A 16,404-nucleotide genomic window follows, 5' to 3' on the forward strand; every position below is an offset into this window, starting at 1 on the left:
TCTGGGCAAGTCTACACATAACCTCTGCCCACACAGATGCACTCACATGTCCTTCCAGGAGAAACGAAGTGCAAGTTCAAGATGGTCTATGCATTCACACATGCCCCAAACACCCTGGCACAGTGCTGCAGGTGGAGGTTGATATGACTGAAGGCTCCTCCACATTGGAAGCCACTGTGATCCACACGATGGTCACCTCCATACTTGATTATTGTAATTCACTCTACGTGGGGCTGCCCTTGAGACTGACCCAGAAACTCCAGCGGGTGCAGAATGCCATGGCAAAACTACTTACGGGGTCCTCGCCACGGGATCACATTCACCCGGTGCTATACCAGCTGCACTGGCTCCCGGTGGAGTACAGGATCAGGTTTAAGGTGCTGCTTTTAATCTTTAAAGCCCTATATGGCCTAGGACCCTCGTACCTACGGGACCGCCTCTCCTGGTATGTCCCACAGAGGACCTTATGGTCTTCAAATAAAACATCTTGGAGATCCCAGGCCACAGGGAGATTAGGCTGGCCTCAACCAGAGCCAGGGCTTTTTTGGCCGTGGCCCTGATCTGGTGGAACGCTCTGTCCCAAGAGACTAGGGCCCTGTGGAACTTGACATCTTTCCGCAGGGCCCGCAAGACAGAGCTGTTCCACCAGGCCTTTGGCCAAGGCACAATCTGACACCCTCCTTCTGCAATCCTCATAGAACTCTAGCCCAATGGTTGCCATCAATTTGATTTTGAATTGATTTTAGAATGTATTTCAATTAATTGATTGTGGATTTTATGTAAACTGTGTTATTTTAACTGTTGTTAGCCGCTCTGAACCCGGCTTCGGCTGGGGAGGGCAGGATATAAATAAATTATTATTATTATTATTATTATTATTATTATTATTATTATTATTTTGTCTTGTTTTGTTTCCTCCACCATCTGTCTTCTGACAATATGTCCATGTTTCCTGTACAGCTACATCTCCACCACAGAGGACAAAAAAATCCCACCACAGAAGGCAAAGATCCCCACCAGCACAAATGAAGAAGAGAGACTCTAGAACCTGCCTTGTTCTACTACAAATCATGGCAAGCATCCCACCCTCTTCTAGTCAGTGTGGGAATCCTCCAGCCTTTTCCTCAGAAATTACACGCTGTACAAAGGGAAGACAGCATCTTAAAAAGCAGAGACATCACCTTGTCAACAAAGGTCTGTATAGTAAAAGCTCTGGTTTTCCCAGTAGTGATGTATGGAAGTGAGAGCTGGACCATAAAGAAGGCTGATTGCCGAAGAATGGATGCTTTTGAATTATGGTGCTGGAGGAGACTCTTGAGAGTCCCATGGACTGCAAGAAGATCAAACCTCTCCATTCTGAAGGAAATCAGCCCTGAGTGCTCACTGGAAGGACAGATCCTGAAGCTGAGGCTCCAATACTTTGGCCACATCATGAGAAGAGAAGACACCTTGGAAAAGACCCTGATGTTGGGAAAGAAGGAGAAGGGGACGACAGAGGACGAGATGGTTGGACAGTGTTCTTGAAGCTACCAGCATGAGTTTGACCAAATTGCAGGAGGCAGTGGAAAACAGGAGGGCCTGGCATGCTCTGGTCCATGGGGTCACAAAGAGTCAGACACGACTAAACAACAACAACAACAAAGGGAAGATTTGCATTAGTTGCTCCAGCCACTCTTTTGTCTGGCCACGCCCACCACTGGCCAGTGGTTCTTGGAAGGTTGCCCAGAACAGAATGTGGTCCTCTGGTAACCCATCTCTTCCATCGAGGAAATCAAATACCCTCCTTTCCCAGGGTTGTCACCCATGAAGCCCCCTATTTTGGCTAAGTAGCTATCAACTCTGCTTTGATTGAGAGTTTAGAAGTTTCATGTTGCAAAAAGGATAATGGCATGCAAATAAAAGGGGGAAGCTCTTCTCCTAGCAGCTGTGCTGAGCAGCGAAAACTTACTTTTCCTTGAAGGATTAGACTGGCTGGTTTTAAACTCAGAAACATTTTCCAAACAGCCACAGAAAACAAGAGCCCATTTGTGAAACTGTTTGAAGAGGATCTCATGAAATAAAAAAACGGAGGGGGCGTTTTTTTTTTTGGGGGGGGGGTGTTTAGAAGAGAGAACGGGGCTGAAGATGAAACTCAGAAACAAGGAGAGATTCCTGAGAATCACATTTCCCTAACTTTGTAAAAGTCTGGGAACTCGTCCCAAAACGCTGAAAGAAAAAGCCGCGGGAACAAAGCGAGTGACCTGGGACAGATAGAAAGCAATTGAGCCGGGTTCACAGGCCACCTCTAAAATAAAAGGTAGATTTCAAGGGGACAAATCCTTTCAGCAATCAACCCCCAAGGAGTGAAAGCCGGGAGGGAGGGCAGGGGGAAGGTGGGTGAAGGAGACATGAAATGGGTTGCTACACCAAAGGATGGAAATAGACAACCCCCTCCTTCCTGCCCGCCCACCTTAAATTGTTGGAAGTGGCACGATACAGTAATTTCATCTCACTGTTGTCTCCATTCATGGGCTTTGCAGGAGTTTTGTAGCACTTTAAAAAAAGAAAGATCTGCAAAACCTGTTTGGACCGGATGGATGGCCATGGGAGAAAAGAGATTTCAGCGGACGCCGCAGGAAACAACAGTTCCTTCAGATCAACTCTTTCATAAAAAGATTGCTTGCTTCTCCAGACCAATGCTGCGACACTAACCTCACAACAGAGGGCAGTCAAAGCACCAAACGAGACAAAGGGCAGTTCAATAGTCTCTCTGGAGATGCAAAAAAAACTTGGCGTTGGCTGGTAGTGAGACTTTGCACGTCTAACAGCGTAGGGAAGGTGAGGAGCAGAACATTCAGCTGCTCATACAAAAGTTGTTGGTGATGATGAATTTTTAAGTTCTGGGTTCAAGGCCGGCAAAGCGAGCTTTGAAATAAATTCATATTAAAAGAGCCTGGAATAATAATAATATTAATAATTTATTATTCGTACCCTGCCCATCTGGCTGGGTTTCCCCAGCCATTCTGGGTGGCTTCCAACAAAGATTAAAAATACATTAAAATGTCACACATTAAAAACTCCGCTGAACTCAGCCTTCAGATGTCTTCTAAATGTCAGGTAGTTGTTTATCTCTGACATCTGGTAGGAGGGTGTTCCACAGGGCGGGGGCCACTACCAAGAAGGCCCTCTGCCTGGTTCCCTGTAGTTTTGCTTCTCGCAGTAAGGGAACTGACAGAAGGCCCTCGGCGCTGGATTAATTGGAAAGATAAGTCAGTTTTTGAACAGCCCGCAAGTGTGTTCCCTGATGTGATCATCTCCACTGGACCTCTTTTTAAAACCTCTCTGCCCAATTCAGAACCTAGATTGCCCCTTTGGCATATAAGCAACATGGGCAATACTCTCCACCTTCCCAAACATGCTATCCTCCAAATATTTTGGACTACAGCTCCCATAATCCCCAACCATTAGCTATGATGGCTGGACCTGCACCCAATCTTGGGGTTCCTCCAGGCTAGGTTTTCATTTTGCAACATGCTCTTGACTTATACAAATGGCTTTATATGGCTTCAGTATGATCTGTGATGCTTCCCAAATGCTACATTATTGCTGTCAGAACAAAATAAACCAGAACATTTGTGGCATAAAAGGTTACGGGATTCCAGCAGGAAGTTATGGGGTTGGAAATGAAGCCGTGTGACTACTGCAAAACATTTGGCAGGTGTAAACAATATCGATAGTGGAATTGCATGTGACTGCACCAATAGCATTGGAAGCGCAATTCATCACAAATGTGAAATAAAAAGGATGTCTGGAAGCACCTCTTAAACGATCCGCTATAGCACTAGATAAGGGCAATGTGGTTTCTCCCACCCAGATTTTCACAATCCTGTTGCGGGGGGGGGGGGGGGAGTATACTTGGAAGCAAATATGTTTTTTGTTTGTTTGTTTTAGAAAAGAAACACCACGTTTTTTTTCAAACGAGCAATTCCATGTTTCCACTCAAAGTGGGCAGCTAAAGCCATTATCTGAATCGGTCTGCGAAAAGACACATATGCATGATTTTCCATTTCAGCTAAGGGAGTGATATAGAGCCTCCGGTTCATATCAGAGGGTGTTTCGGCAGAGCAAGCCCTAATGTGCAAATAAAAAAAGGCTGGCAGACAAACTGAGTGCAGCATGCATTTTTCATCGGGCATAATATGCAAATGGGTGCGGTGTTTACCATAATTAGACAGGACATTAGCACGATTAAGCAAGCGCTGAGGATCAAAGTGGAAAGGAACTCAGGCTTTAATGCCCTTAACTCTAGGCAAAGCTGTCATGTGACCCTTGCCATGTGACCCTGCCAAGGGCTTTCTCACCCCAACCTTCCAGAGAGGCAAACTTTGACTCCAGAAGGGTGTGCAGCAAACAAAAACAACATCAGTGTCTTTAAAGGGCTTTCAATTCAGAGGATATTCTCAGAAGCACAATTTTTCACATTTTCACAGATTACGTATAATGCTAAAAAGCAAGGAAACAGATCACGGTCAGCTATGACTCCCTTTCTTCCCCAGTTTCCCAGTCCTTAAAAATTAGGTGTGTGCGGCTATTTTGACAAAGGACAAAGTTTCAGGGTGGGCACAAAACTCACCAGAGCTGTCCATGGCTGATGAATGCCATATTTAAAGTCCATAATATCTGCAATTCCATCAAGTCATGACAAAGCAGCATTCTGGGGACTGAAACATGCAAGCTGGCCATGCATAAGAAGGATAGCTGGTGAATCTTGTTACTCCTGCTCTCAAAATTTGCCTCCAAGCTTAAAACGGGGGCAGATTTGCCCCCCCCCAAAAAAAGGGTAGGCAGTTTTGACACATGCTTCCTCTTTTGACTTGTGCCTCCCCCTGCCCCCCAAAAGTGGCCTGGGCTATTGAATAGTTTGGCTGGCAGCAGTTTCAAAGCTACAGAGTAAGGGCTGTTTAACAAACAAGGAAGATGTTTTATGCTAAGTTTAGACTCTTGGGTCTATCTAATTCCATACTGTCTCCACTGACTGGCAGCTGCTTCCCTGGAGTTGCTGGAGATTGGACATGGGCTCTTGTGCATTCAAAGCAACTGCTCAGCTACGACTTATTACATGTTTCAGGAAGTGTCACCTCGGATATTGTTAAGAGACGGTTTGCTAAGATCCTTGCAAGAATTTCGCCAGCCGCAGCTAATAGAGAGATGCCTCTATAGTGTCCGCAATCAGTTCTGCCACCTTTCTTAAAGAGATTGATAATTTTGGCATCCCTAAAGTCTGATAATTTTGGCATCCCTAAAGTCTGCTGGGGACGCAGGTGGCGCTGTGGGTTAAAGCCTCAGCGCCTAGGACTTGCCGATCGAAAGGTCAGCGGTTTGAATCCCTGCAGCGGGGTGCGCTCCCGCTGCTCGGTCCCAGCGCCTGCCAACCTAGCAGTTCGAAAGCACCTCCAGGTGCAAGTAGATAAATAGGGACCGCTTACCAGCGGGAAGGTAAACGGCGTTTCTGTGTGCGGCTCTGGCTCGCCAGAGCAGCGATGTCACGCTGGCCACGTGACCCGGAAGTGTCTCTGGACAGCGCTGGCCCCTGGCCTCTTAAGTGAGATGGGCGCACAACCCCAGAGTCTGTCAAGACTGGCCCGTATGGGCAGGGGTACCTTTACCTTTACCTTTAAAGTCTGCTGGGATCGCTTCTCTTTCCCAGACTTTTTCCGATGAACTTGTGAAGTATTGTGTAGGCTCAATTCCACCCACTTTGAAGATTTCGGCAGGTATCCCATCAGGTCCACTAGCTTGGTTGTTTTTCATTTGGTTCATAGCTGTACACAACTCTCCCAGATTTGGAGATACTGCAAGCTCATCTCTAACTTGTATTTGCAGAATTTATGAGAGGACCTCAGCAGCTTCGGGGGAGTTGAGGTTAAGATGTTGGTGGTCTTACTCGGCTATGAGTGATCGCCAAAGAAGATTACAGTGGTACCTCTGGTTGTGAACGGGATCTGTTCCAGAGCCCTGTTTGCAACATAAGCAGAACGCAACCTGCGTCTGCACATGCGCAGGTCATGATTCGTCACTTCTGTGCATGCGCATGGTGTCATTTTGAGCGTCTGTGCATGCGAGAGCAGCAAAACCCAGAAGTAAGAAGAGAAGAAGAAGAGTTTGGATTTGATATCCCACTTTATCACTACCCGAAGGAGTCTCAAAGCGGCTAACATTCTCCTTTCCCTTCCTCCTCCACAACAAACACTCTGTGAGGTGAGTGGGGCTGAGAGACTTCAAAGAAGTGTGACTAGCCCACGGTCACCCAGCAGCTGCATGTGGAGGAGCAGAGACGCCAACCCGGTTCCCCAGATTACGAGACTACCGCTCTTAACCACTACACCACACTGGCGTAGTAACCCTTTCTGATACTTCTGGGTCGCTGTGGGATGCTACCTGAAAAGACGTAACCTGAACCGAACATAACAAGAGATATGACTGTACATGTTTCCCTACATAGGGAAAAGGTGAAACATGCATGCGTAATGTCCCACACAAGAATGCATTCTGTGAATGTGTGGCACATTTTAGCACATGAGCTGTCCATGTTCCAGGCTACCTAGAAGAACAATATCAATTCCCAGCACCTCTGTCTGAAACCCTGGATAGCTGCTGCCGGTCTGTGTAGACAATACTGGGCTAGATGGACTCTCGTTCAGTACAAAGCAACTCCCTGTGCTCCTATGTTTAGGCAAGCTTCTAGTGAAAGCTGCGTCTCAACCTGCCACTTTGCAGCTGCTCAACAGAGACCCGAGTCCACCACTGAGTGTTCTGGTAGACCCAGCGCTGCCAGAGGGGCTGTGAGGAATGCAAACAGTCTCTGCATCCATTGCCCTGGGCTGGTTTCACTGCAAAGTCCCCAGCTGCTCAGCAACCCCTTGCAGCCTGCCCAGCACCCTTATGGTGTCAAAACCATGGCAGATCAAAAGACTGAAGCCGGTGTGAGCTGCAAACAAAACCTGCGAGGTCAGAATTTGGCCCCTGAGAGCGGGCGGCGATCTCGAGCGCCGACTTGAAAGTTGCTCCTCGACTCCTTGGCCTCCCGCGAGGTTCTGAGGCAGATGCCTACCTCTTTCCTCAGCTGCCGGTCTTGAAGGAAGCTCCCAGTTAGGTTCGCCTTTTTCTCCCTGCCTGCAGTCAGAACTTCAGAGGCACAGCAGGGTGTCTGGTGGAGTCCGACTGTAGTGCTTGAAGGGAGGAGAGCGGGGATTCCGTCTGCGGCTCGGAGACTTCTGCTGGCTCACCGAGTGCTTCAAAGCAGCGCCCGGCTGGGTTATGGAAGCGGCAGAAGAGCAAAGGAGGCAGGATACCCGAGGGAGCAGACTCCGACAGAGGAGCCGGCAATAACAGCATCCCTCCTGTAGCACAGAGGAGGGCAAAGCGTCGTTCGCTGCAAAGGTAGAAGGAAGTTCATGCACCATCACAAGATCTGCGATAAAGCAGGATGCGGAGAACCCTGTTTGCAAGTGATATACTGTGTGGCTCTAATCTAGCAAAGCTCATTATCCCGCAAGGTCAGGCACTAGAGATGGAATCAGCTGGGGCAGTGACACTTGCAGACATCAATCATCCGCTACGGGGAGAAAAAGCTGAGGCCTGGCTCTCCTGATCGCCCGTCCTCTGGCCTTATTCCTGTGGGGGTTTCCTCCAGTTTATGGCCTAGGCCAAAATTTAATTATTCTCACCCTCTAATCCTGGAATATAAATCTAAGTTCATTTTTCCAGCTTTCTTCTGCGGCTAACAGATCGTCTCCCCCAGGGGCAGAGTGAAAGAAATGCAGTCGCTGGTACTGTAAGGCAGTTTGACTTCATAGAGGCAGAAAGAGGCTGCAGAGGAAAGCATTCAGGCTCTGGATTTCCAAGGTCCTTTGCATTTTTGAATCACCGGCCACCACCAATATCTGGGCTAATTGGTCTTCCAAGAAGCTTTGCAAAAATCAGGTGTGAATGTACAAAACAATGAAGGCCACCACAACACGGTTAAGAACAAGAGCTTCTGCGGCAGGCTGGCCTGATCCAATACAGTCATACCTCGGGTTACAGACACTTCACGTTGTGTTTTTTTGGGTTACGGACCTGCTGAAACCCGGAAGTCCAGGCTTTGTGATATATTTTCAGTTCACATAAAGTACCCAAAGCAACAACCTCTACTTTACCTATCCTTGTATGCCACAACAGCAGCAAGAATACTCTATGTGCAAAAACGGTGAAATCAGGAGATACCTACCAAAGAAGAGTGGCAGTTAAAACTGATGGAATATGTCATATTGGAAAATTTAACTATGAAAATTAGAGACCAAGAAGAGGCCGATTTTAAGGAGGAGTGGAAACTTTTGTTGAATATTGAAAGAACTATTGCAGGTAGGATTTGAATGAAGAGCAGCAGTTGAATACTTGTTGGGAGTAAAGCATGGAAAAGATGAAGGCTTAGAATATTTATAATATGCAGCAAATTTAGAAATTATGGGGGGAACCGTGGAGGGCGAGTCGAATGTGAAATGGATTGGTATCTAGAAAGTATGTATCAATTTGCAAACTTCTGAAATTTAGAGAAAAAAATCCATTTTAGAAATCTGCTTTACATAAAGGGTAAAGGGTAAAGGGACTCCTGACCATTAGGTCCAGTCGTGACCGACTCTGAGGTTGCGGCGATCATCTCACTTTATTGGCTGAGGGAGCCGGCATACAGCTTCCGGGTCATGTGACCAGCATGACTAAGCCGCTTCTGGTGAACCAGAGTAGCACACGGAAACGCCGTTTACCTTCCTGCTGGAGCAGTACCTATTTATCCACTTGAACTTTGACGTGCTTTCGAACTGATAGGTGGGCAGCAGCAGGGACTGAGCAACGGGAGCTCACCCCGTGGTAGGGATTCGAACCGCCGACCTTCTGATCGACAAGTCCTAGGCTCTGTGGTTTAACCCACAGCGCTACCCGCGGCCCTGCTTTACATATAAGCAATGTACAAAATGTGTATTTTTGCTGATGAATGAACTGAAGAATGTGCACAAAAGGAGCACAAAAATGTTACAGCAGGAAAGAATGAGATGCCATGGGATAGGCCTGCTTGCAAGAAGGTGGAACAGGGCAGAGAGGAACTACGGTTGAGATCCAACTCATCCCAAAAAAGAAGAATATGTGAGTATCTCAACTGCATGGGCAGGAAAAGAGCTCCAAGCATCTTTTCCACCTGCTTGGCATCCTCCCTCCAGCAGAGTGGCAATTAGATGGAAAACATCTATGTGATCAGCATGTCTGTATGCATGCAATATTCATGCACACGCCTCAGTAGCCCAGAAACTGCACCGGAAGCGGGGGAGGGGAGCCGCTCCCACACTGCCTGTGCGAAGGGCTCCTCTTCAGACGTCTCCTTACAGCCTGCACCTATCACAGCAAGCCTGCATTTCAGGTCAGTCCGCACAAACCTATGATACACCCACCCGCAAAGGCATATCCGACTCAATTCCCTAGAAATAGCCAAGCCCGGTGCATTTGCACAAATCAAAACAGCTTCATTAAAAAATAAAACCTGCCACATCCTGTGACAAGGAAACGTTAAGAAGAAATGGGAAGGGATGTGGCAAAAGGCTGAGTGAACTTTGTTCTGGGAGCTGCGGGCAATGCCTTGGGGCAACCCCGCAGACGTGCCAAGTTCCCAGCATTACTCTACAGCTTGGATTTCCGTGCACATATAAATCGCACACACCCTCCAAAGCAGGTGTGCTCCCCTGCAGAGCCATTAACATGCCACCGAGTATACAGACTCTCTTGTACCTTGAGATTAGCCGAGATTAAAAATACTGTAGAATTACAGTGGTATCTCTGGATGTGAATGGGAGCCCCGTTCGCATCAGAGCAGAATGCAACCCGCGTCTGCGCATGTGCAGGTCATGATTCGCCGCTTGTGCGCATGACGTCATTTTGAGCATCTGCGCATGCGTGAGCAGCAAAACCCAGAAGTAACACGTTCTGTTACTTCTGGGTTGCCGCAGAGCGCAACCTGAATACATTCAACCTGAAGCGACTTTAGCCCTTTAACTAGACAGCATCTTAAAAAGCAGAGACATCACCTTGCCAACAAATATCCGTATAGTTAAAGCTATGGTTTTCCCAGTAGTGATGTATGGAAGTGAGAGCTGGACCATAAAGAAGGCTTATCACCGAAGAATTGATGCTTTTGAATTCTGGTGCTGGAGGAGACTCTGGAGAGTCCCATGGACTGCAAGAAGATCAAACCTCTCCATTCTGAAGGAAATCAGCCCTGAGTGCTCACTAGAAGGACAGATCCTGAAGCTGAGGCTCCAATACTTTGGCCACCTCATGAGAAGAGAAGACTCCCTGGAAAAGACCAGACCCTGATGTTGGGAAAGATGGAGGGCACAAGGAGAAGGGGATGACAGAGGACGAGATGGTTGGACAGTGTTCTCAAAGCTACCAGCATGAGTTTGATCAAATTGCGGGAGGCCTGGCGTGCTCTGGTCCATGGGTCATGAAGAGTCGGACACCACTAAACAACTAAACAACAACAACATGACTGTACATTAGTCATTCTCCTGATGAACAAACACATGCTATTTCAACTGAAGACCACTTGCATCTCACACCACCACGATAGCACTGTTGCGTTTGCAATCAAAAGGCAGGTAATTTCTAGGAAAAGTTGAAAGAACTGGTTGACGGTGAGCATCTAAGGAAGGGTATATTGAAAGCAACGTCCAAGGATGGTAGTCAAAAGCCAAGTTGGAGGGACTATTGTCCACCATAAATAACTGTCCTGCAATGTGCAAGTTGAGTTGAGGAGGAAAGAGGAGGATTCTGAAATTCTGCTCACTTGAATTTCTTTCTGGATTTTCAATCTCTGACTTCCCTGATCTGGTTTCCAAAATGGAACCAATGTATTAGGACTTCTTCGGGGTTTGATTTTCCAAACTTCATATGAAGTGTGGTGCCTGCATGGTTTGCTGAAGCTTTCACTATCCTTGCACTCCTCCTCCTCCTCGCCATTAATGAATGGCATGAGGCACTGATAAAACACTGCAAGAAAGCAACCTTAGATGCAGCCATACAACTGCATCAAGATTCTTTGTGTGTGGTGTTTTACCAATGCACAGCAGCAGATGGGTGGCTGGGTAAAACACTGCGCAAAAAGAATTTCAATGCATTAGTATTTATAAGAACACTTCAAGGTTGCTTGAATAACTGAACATAAGCATGTAAGAAGAAACTGAAAGAGAAATTGAGGGGGTGGAATGATGCAGGATGAAGACTTCCAATAAAGGAATGTGAATGTTAGAATTCTGCATTTCCCTATGAATTAAAGTATTTCCCTCTCCTTTGCATATCAGCCTTCCAAAGATTCCCTTCCTATAACAAACCACACATACGAACCCAGAGCAAGGGAGGGACACCCCACCAAAGGTGGCTGAAAACAGATGGTTTGGCCACATGGGTCAAACTGTACACTCAAGAAGAATGTGATGTGGATAATGTGATAGGAATTTTATGGTCTTAGACCTATGGTAATGTTCATAAGTGTACCAACCAAGCACATACATTGATCAGCACAGGAAGACCGACCTGGAACCATTTTGATTCCAAAACTGTCCCAAACTGACCAAATGTTTTCTCTGCAAGGTCAAAGGAAAATGGAAAAGCCTCCCCATTGCCTTTTCCTTCACAAATCCTGTCTTAAGGGTATGTATGTGTTTGAATAGGGTGTGAGTCTGTGACCTGGCCCAGGAACTAAGTATTTATCATTACAAAAGACTGGCCAGGCTACCCAGGAAATCCAATCAAGTAACCTGCCAGACAGGAGATAAACAACAACAGGAGAAAAACAATATTCAAATTTTCTGTTTTACACCGCCTTTTTTGTGATGTAGGTATGATGTATCTGAGGGGTGGTCTTAGGTTACACCCCTTCTGTGATGTATGTATGATGTTTCTGGGGGTGGTCTTGATCTACAGGGTGGCAATTTTAAAAGTCTTTATAAGGCCTTGCACGCCATTGTTCTGGGTTCCTCCTCCTCTCCTGCGGGTGAGGGGAGTACCCTGTTGCAACAGATCAATAAAGATCAAGGTTACTAGCTGCTTTGCTTCTCAATATTCTCTGGTTGGCCTCTGTTATTCTCTCCTACGAATAGGGAACCTATGGGAGCCAGTGTGGTGTAGTGGTTAAGAGCGGTAGACTCGTAATCTGGTGAACCGGGTTTGCTTCCCTGCTCCTCCACATGCAGCTGCTGGGTGACCTTGGGCCAGTCACACTTCTGTGATGTCTCTCAGCCTCACTCACCTCACAGAGTGTTTGTTGTGGCGGAGGAAGGGAAAGGAGAATGTTAGCCGCTTTGAGACTCCTGAAGGGGAGTGAAAGGTGGGATATCAAATCCAAACACTTCTTCTTCTTCTATGTAAGGACTCTGTATGGGCTTTTGGATACCCCATAAAGGAAAAGGGCAATTTTTATTTACAACAATAATTCTGAGCCATTTTTAAGAGAGGGGGGAATAATGTAGCAGCTAAGAGAGAGAGCTGGAACCACCAACCCACCAAGTTGCTTTCACCAAACTACTATTATCTCAGATTAAGCTCTGACACCTACAACATAGTGATAATTATACTGGCCTATAGTACAGGCCATTGTTGTTCTTCCGACATTATGCTGTATGAATTGCCCGACCCATGCACAGAAGGAACATGAAACACTCCAAGGCACTACAGAAACACGAAATATTAATAGTTTGTACCTGCATCAAAATACATAACTCTAGAGGTTCGCTGAGACGTCTCCTCCTCCCTTTGGATGGAACGAAACACTGGATGCTTTTGCACAATCATGACAGCCGCACTCGAAGCGTGTGTGTGTGAGAAACAGCTACGAGAGCAGCAAGACCCAGGAGAGCGTCTCGGAAGAAACAATGTTCGAAAATCTGACCGGCACATTCTGTCCTGGGTTATTACATGTGATCCTCTCTGTGTACATTACGTTGCGTTCTAAATTTAGCTAAAGTCAATAGCACTCCATTAAGTCGGCTATTGCTGCTGCGGCTGCTGCTTATGAACTCAACAGGGTCCTTCTTTTCCCTCTCTCAGCCCAATCATGTCAAAAGTCAGGATGGAGACAGCAATAAAAGCACTCCTGTATTCACACATAAAGGAGCACATGGCTTTGGCTTGGAAAACTGTCAGCACTGTTTTGAGTCTGTCCTTTTAATGTGGCAGGTTGTTGGGGTTTCGGTTTTTGGTTTTTAAACAGGTCTCCCCCCCCCCCAAGTGTCACTAAGAATGCCTTTCAGTTGCTGATGTGTCACTTCTGAATGCAGTTAGTATAATTTTAAAAAATAGGAGCTTGATCGTCTTGCAACCGAATGTGTTCTTTGCCCCAGGTCAACGCAGCTCTTTTTTTCACTTTGGTTTTTTACAGATCTAGCAAATGCAAATGGTTATTTTTAGGGCTATGCAAGGAGACAAGCAAAGTCTTGTTTGTTTGTTTCCTAAAATTTATAAACTGCTTGATTGTAAAACAACAACAACAACCCTCAAAGCAGTTTACAAAAATGATAAAACAATAAAATTACCAGTAGAAACAGTTAATCATTTCAGAATGTCCAAAAAAAATTAAATCCGTGATACACTAAAAACAGGTAAGAACAAACATAAAGATTCTAGATATCTGTTTGTCTCAATAAAATCTTTAGCAGACGCCAGAAAGATTACAGTGAAGGTGACTGCCTGATTTCAATAGGCAGAGAGTTCCAAAGTATACCTGAAGGAGGGTCTCCACCCCCATCGTTCTGCCCGGACACTGAGGTCCAACGCTGAGGGCCTTCTGGAGGTTCCTTCGCTGTGAGAAGCCAAGTTACAGGGAACCAGACAGACATCCTTCTCGGTAGTGGCGCCCACCCTGTGGAACGCCCTCCCATCAGATGTCAAGGAAATAAACAACTATCTGACTTTTAGAAGACATCTGAAGGCAGCCCTGTTTAGGGAAGTTTTTCATGTTCGATGTTTTATTGTGTTTTTAATATTATGTTGGCAGCTGCACAAGTGGCTGGGGAAACCCAGCCAGATGGGTGGGGTACAAATTAATGATGATGGTGATGATTATTAATATTATAGGTGAGGCCACACTAAAAGAATGGTTTCTTACAAATGCGGAATGGGCATTATGTAGCACCTGCAATGCCACAGAGTGAAACTGTTGGGGTAAGGCACTCTTATAGAGAATTTTTTCCGAAGCTGCTGAAGACTTTATATACTAACAGCAACACCTTGAACCTGGCCTGGTTACAAACCAGTGGCCAGTGCCGAGCTCGTGAGCACAGGTGTTTTATTCTTGCTCCTTTCAGAAATCATGTTGCAGCACTCTGCACTACCTGTAACTTTCAGTTAAAGCACAAGGGAAGTCCCACATATAGCACATTGCAGCAATCCAACGTATGAACTAGCGTGGCCAGGCTTTCACGGTCCAGGAATGGTCGCAGCTATTGTGGTAACTGCAGCTGACAAAAGTCACTTCTGAACGACACAGGAGAAAATGATCAAATAGGGCACAAATTCTCTTCTTATCAAGGAAACACTGATAACCTTTCAAGGAGACTCAGAATGCAGCTGGGAGACTACCATTTTTGATGGCTAAGAATATTGTAATTTCAGGAGTTTGACGGCTAAAGAGCTTAGTATCTTTGACTGCATCAACTGGGTGAAGGAGCCCTCCATCATGTTTAGACCACTGGTCTTCAACTGGACTTGTTACTAGGTTGTGGCATGTTCTAAGTTGTGTTGCAACAACACATTTATCAGCATACAAATATATGGTAAAAAAATAATCAGAAGAAAGAAACAGATCCCCAAATGTATGTTCTGGGTTAAAGCTGGGTCTGAAAAGGCTGAAGGCTGAAGGCCCTCTTCGCCCCATCTCCCATAACTCTGAAGGGATCTCCCTGGGCATAGGCCTCCTGAGCTGAAAACAACAGTGCAAAGAGCATCAGGAACTGCTGAAAACCAAATGCGATGCCAAGAAGCGGCACACCCAAGCCTTTCACAGAAGGCTGGGACTGGCATTAATATCAATTCAGGACATCTGCAGTTTTTGAGCATTTCCAGCAGCATCAGCGTCTGCAAAATGGCTCTCGCTGGATCCCGCCTTTTCCGTTCCTTTAGGAAACTCAACACCTTCCCGTCTGAGCGAGCCAACTTCTTTTGTGGCCAGACAAGGAAAGAACCCTGATCCATGCCTGTCAGGTAGCTGGTCCTGTTTTTCTAGTTAAGCATTAACATTTAACGAGATTGGCCTGCAACTGCTCGTTAGTCTGCAGCGCTTGGGCTAATTAATATATCACTAGGAGAGCCAGTCAAAAGGAGGATAGGGCTGAGGAAGTCTGAAAGACATTTCTCAGCCTACAGAGCTAAACCTATCATAATATTTGCTGGGGTAGGAGGGGAGGAAGGAAAGTCTTGTGCAGAAAGGTTTGAGTGTATCCACCTCTGTGTCTCATCAAACACACACACACACGGCTTCCATTCTCAAGCTTACTGCCTAAGGCAGGACTAGCCAACTCTGATGCTCTCCAGATGTTACTGAACTCTCATTATGGGGCTGAAGACCCACAGAAGCTGAAAGGCACTATGTTGGCTACCTCTGAGCCAAGGGATGCCACCGTTAATGCAATGGCTCTGGGGGGAAAGTCAGGGTCACCCAGTTTCAGCAAAGCATATTCAATATCAAACAGAGATCCATTTATGAAGCAAATGTAGCCATTCCACAAGCCAGGAAGACTACCCACAGCCCACTTTCCCTCCAATTCAATCTGACCCGAAGTGTTCTCCTTATGTTCTTGTCACGTTTAGGGCCCTATCAGATTTACTTTCTATCAAGGAAGACAAATGATCAGGGAATGGATGGATTGGCTGTCCACACTAAGTTCAGCATCAATCTGATGGGAGCGAGTTCCACATTTCATCTGATTTGGTCTGCCTTGAATCTTCATTGGATGCAACAACAAGGAAACCAAAGGAAACATCAGCATACTGTAAAAGGCAAATGAAAAGGTCTCAAACATCATTAAGAGACATTAAAGACACAGGAGAATAGGGCAGCCTTCACCTGGAGCCAAAATATAATGAATAAGTCACATGTGTCTAGGGAGGAGTTTCCAAAATTTGGGTGGCACATCTGAATGGCCCTTTCTGCAGCAGACGATTGCCTCACCACTGAAAGCAGATCTCAACTACTGGGTAGGTTAATAATAATAATAATAATAATAATAATAATAATAATAAAAAATACCCCACCCTCCCCGGCCAGAGCTCAGGGCAGCTAACACCAGTAAAACTATAATAAATATAATAAAAAACATAATGGGGGGTGACAGTTTAAAATGCAGT

At 46.0% G+C, this 16,404-nt stretch overlaps 1 protein-coding gene across 2 annotated transcripts in view; it reads right to left on the minus strand.

The window, feature by feature from the left end:
• Positions 1–16,404, minus strand: part of SETBP1 (SET binding protein 1) — a 257,196-nt gene that overhangs the window by 153,597 nt on the left and 87,195 nt on the right. The window contains exon 1 of one of the 2 annotated variants that reach the window (XM_081929549.1): positions 12,765–13,400. The exons of the other annotated variant lie outside the window; for it this stretch is intronic. Coding sequence (XP_081785675.1) covers positions 12,765–12,770 — 6 coding nt within the window. The 5' untranslated portion in view covers positions 12,771–13,400. Of the gene's footprint in view, positions 1–12,764; positions 13,401–16,404 lie in introns of those variants that run through there. 2 annotated transcript variants of the gene reach the window in all.

The sequence above is a fragment of the Podarcis melisellensis genome (assembly GCF_964234715.1).
Source record: "Podarcis melisellensis genome assembly, chromosome: 11".
In the NCBI taxonomy this organism is placed as follows: domain Eukaryota; kingdom Metazoa; phylum Chordata; class Lepidosauria; order Squamata; family Lacertidae; genus Podarcis; species Podarcis melisellensis.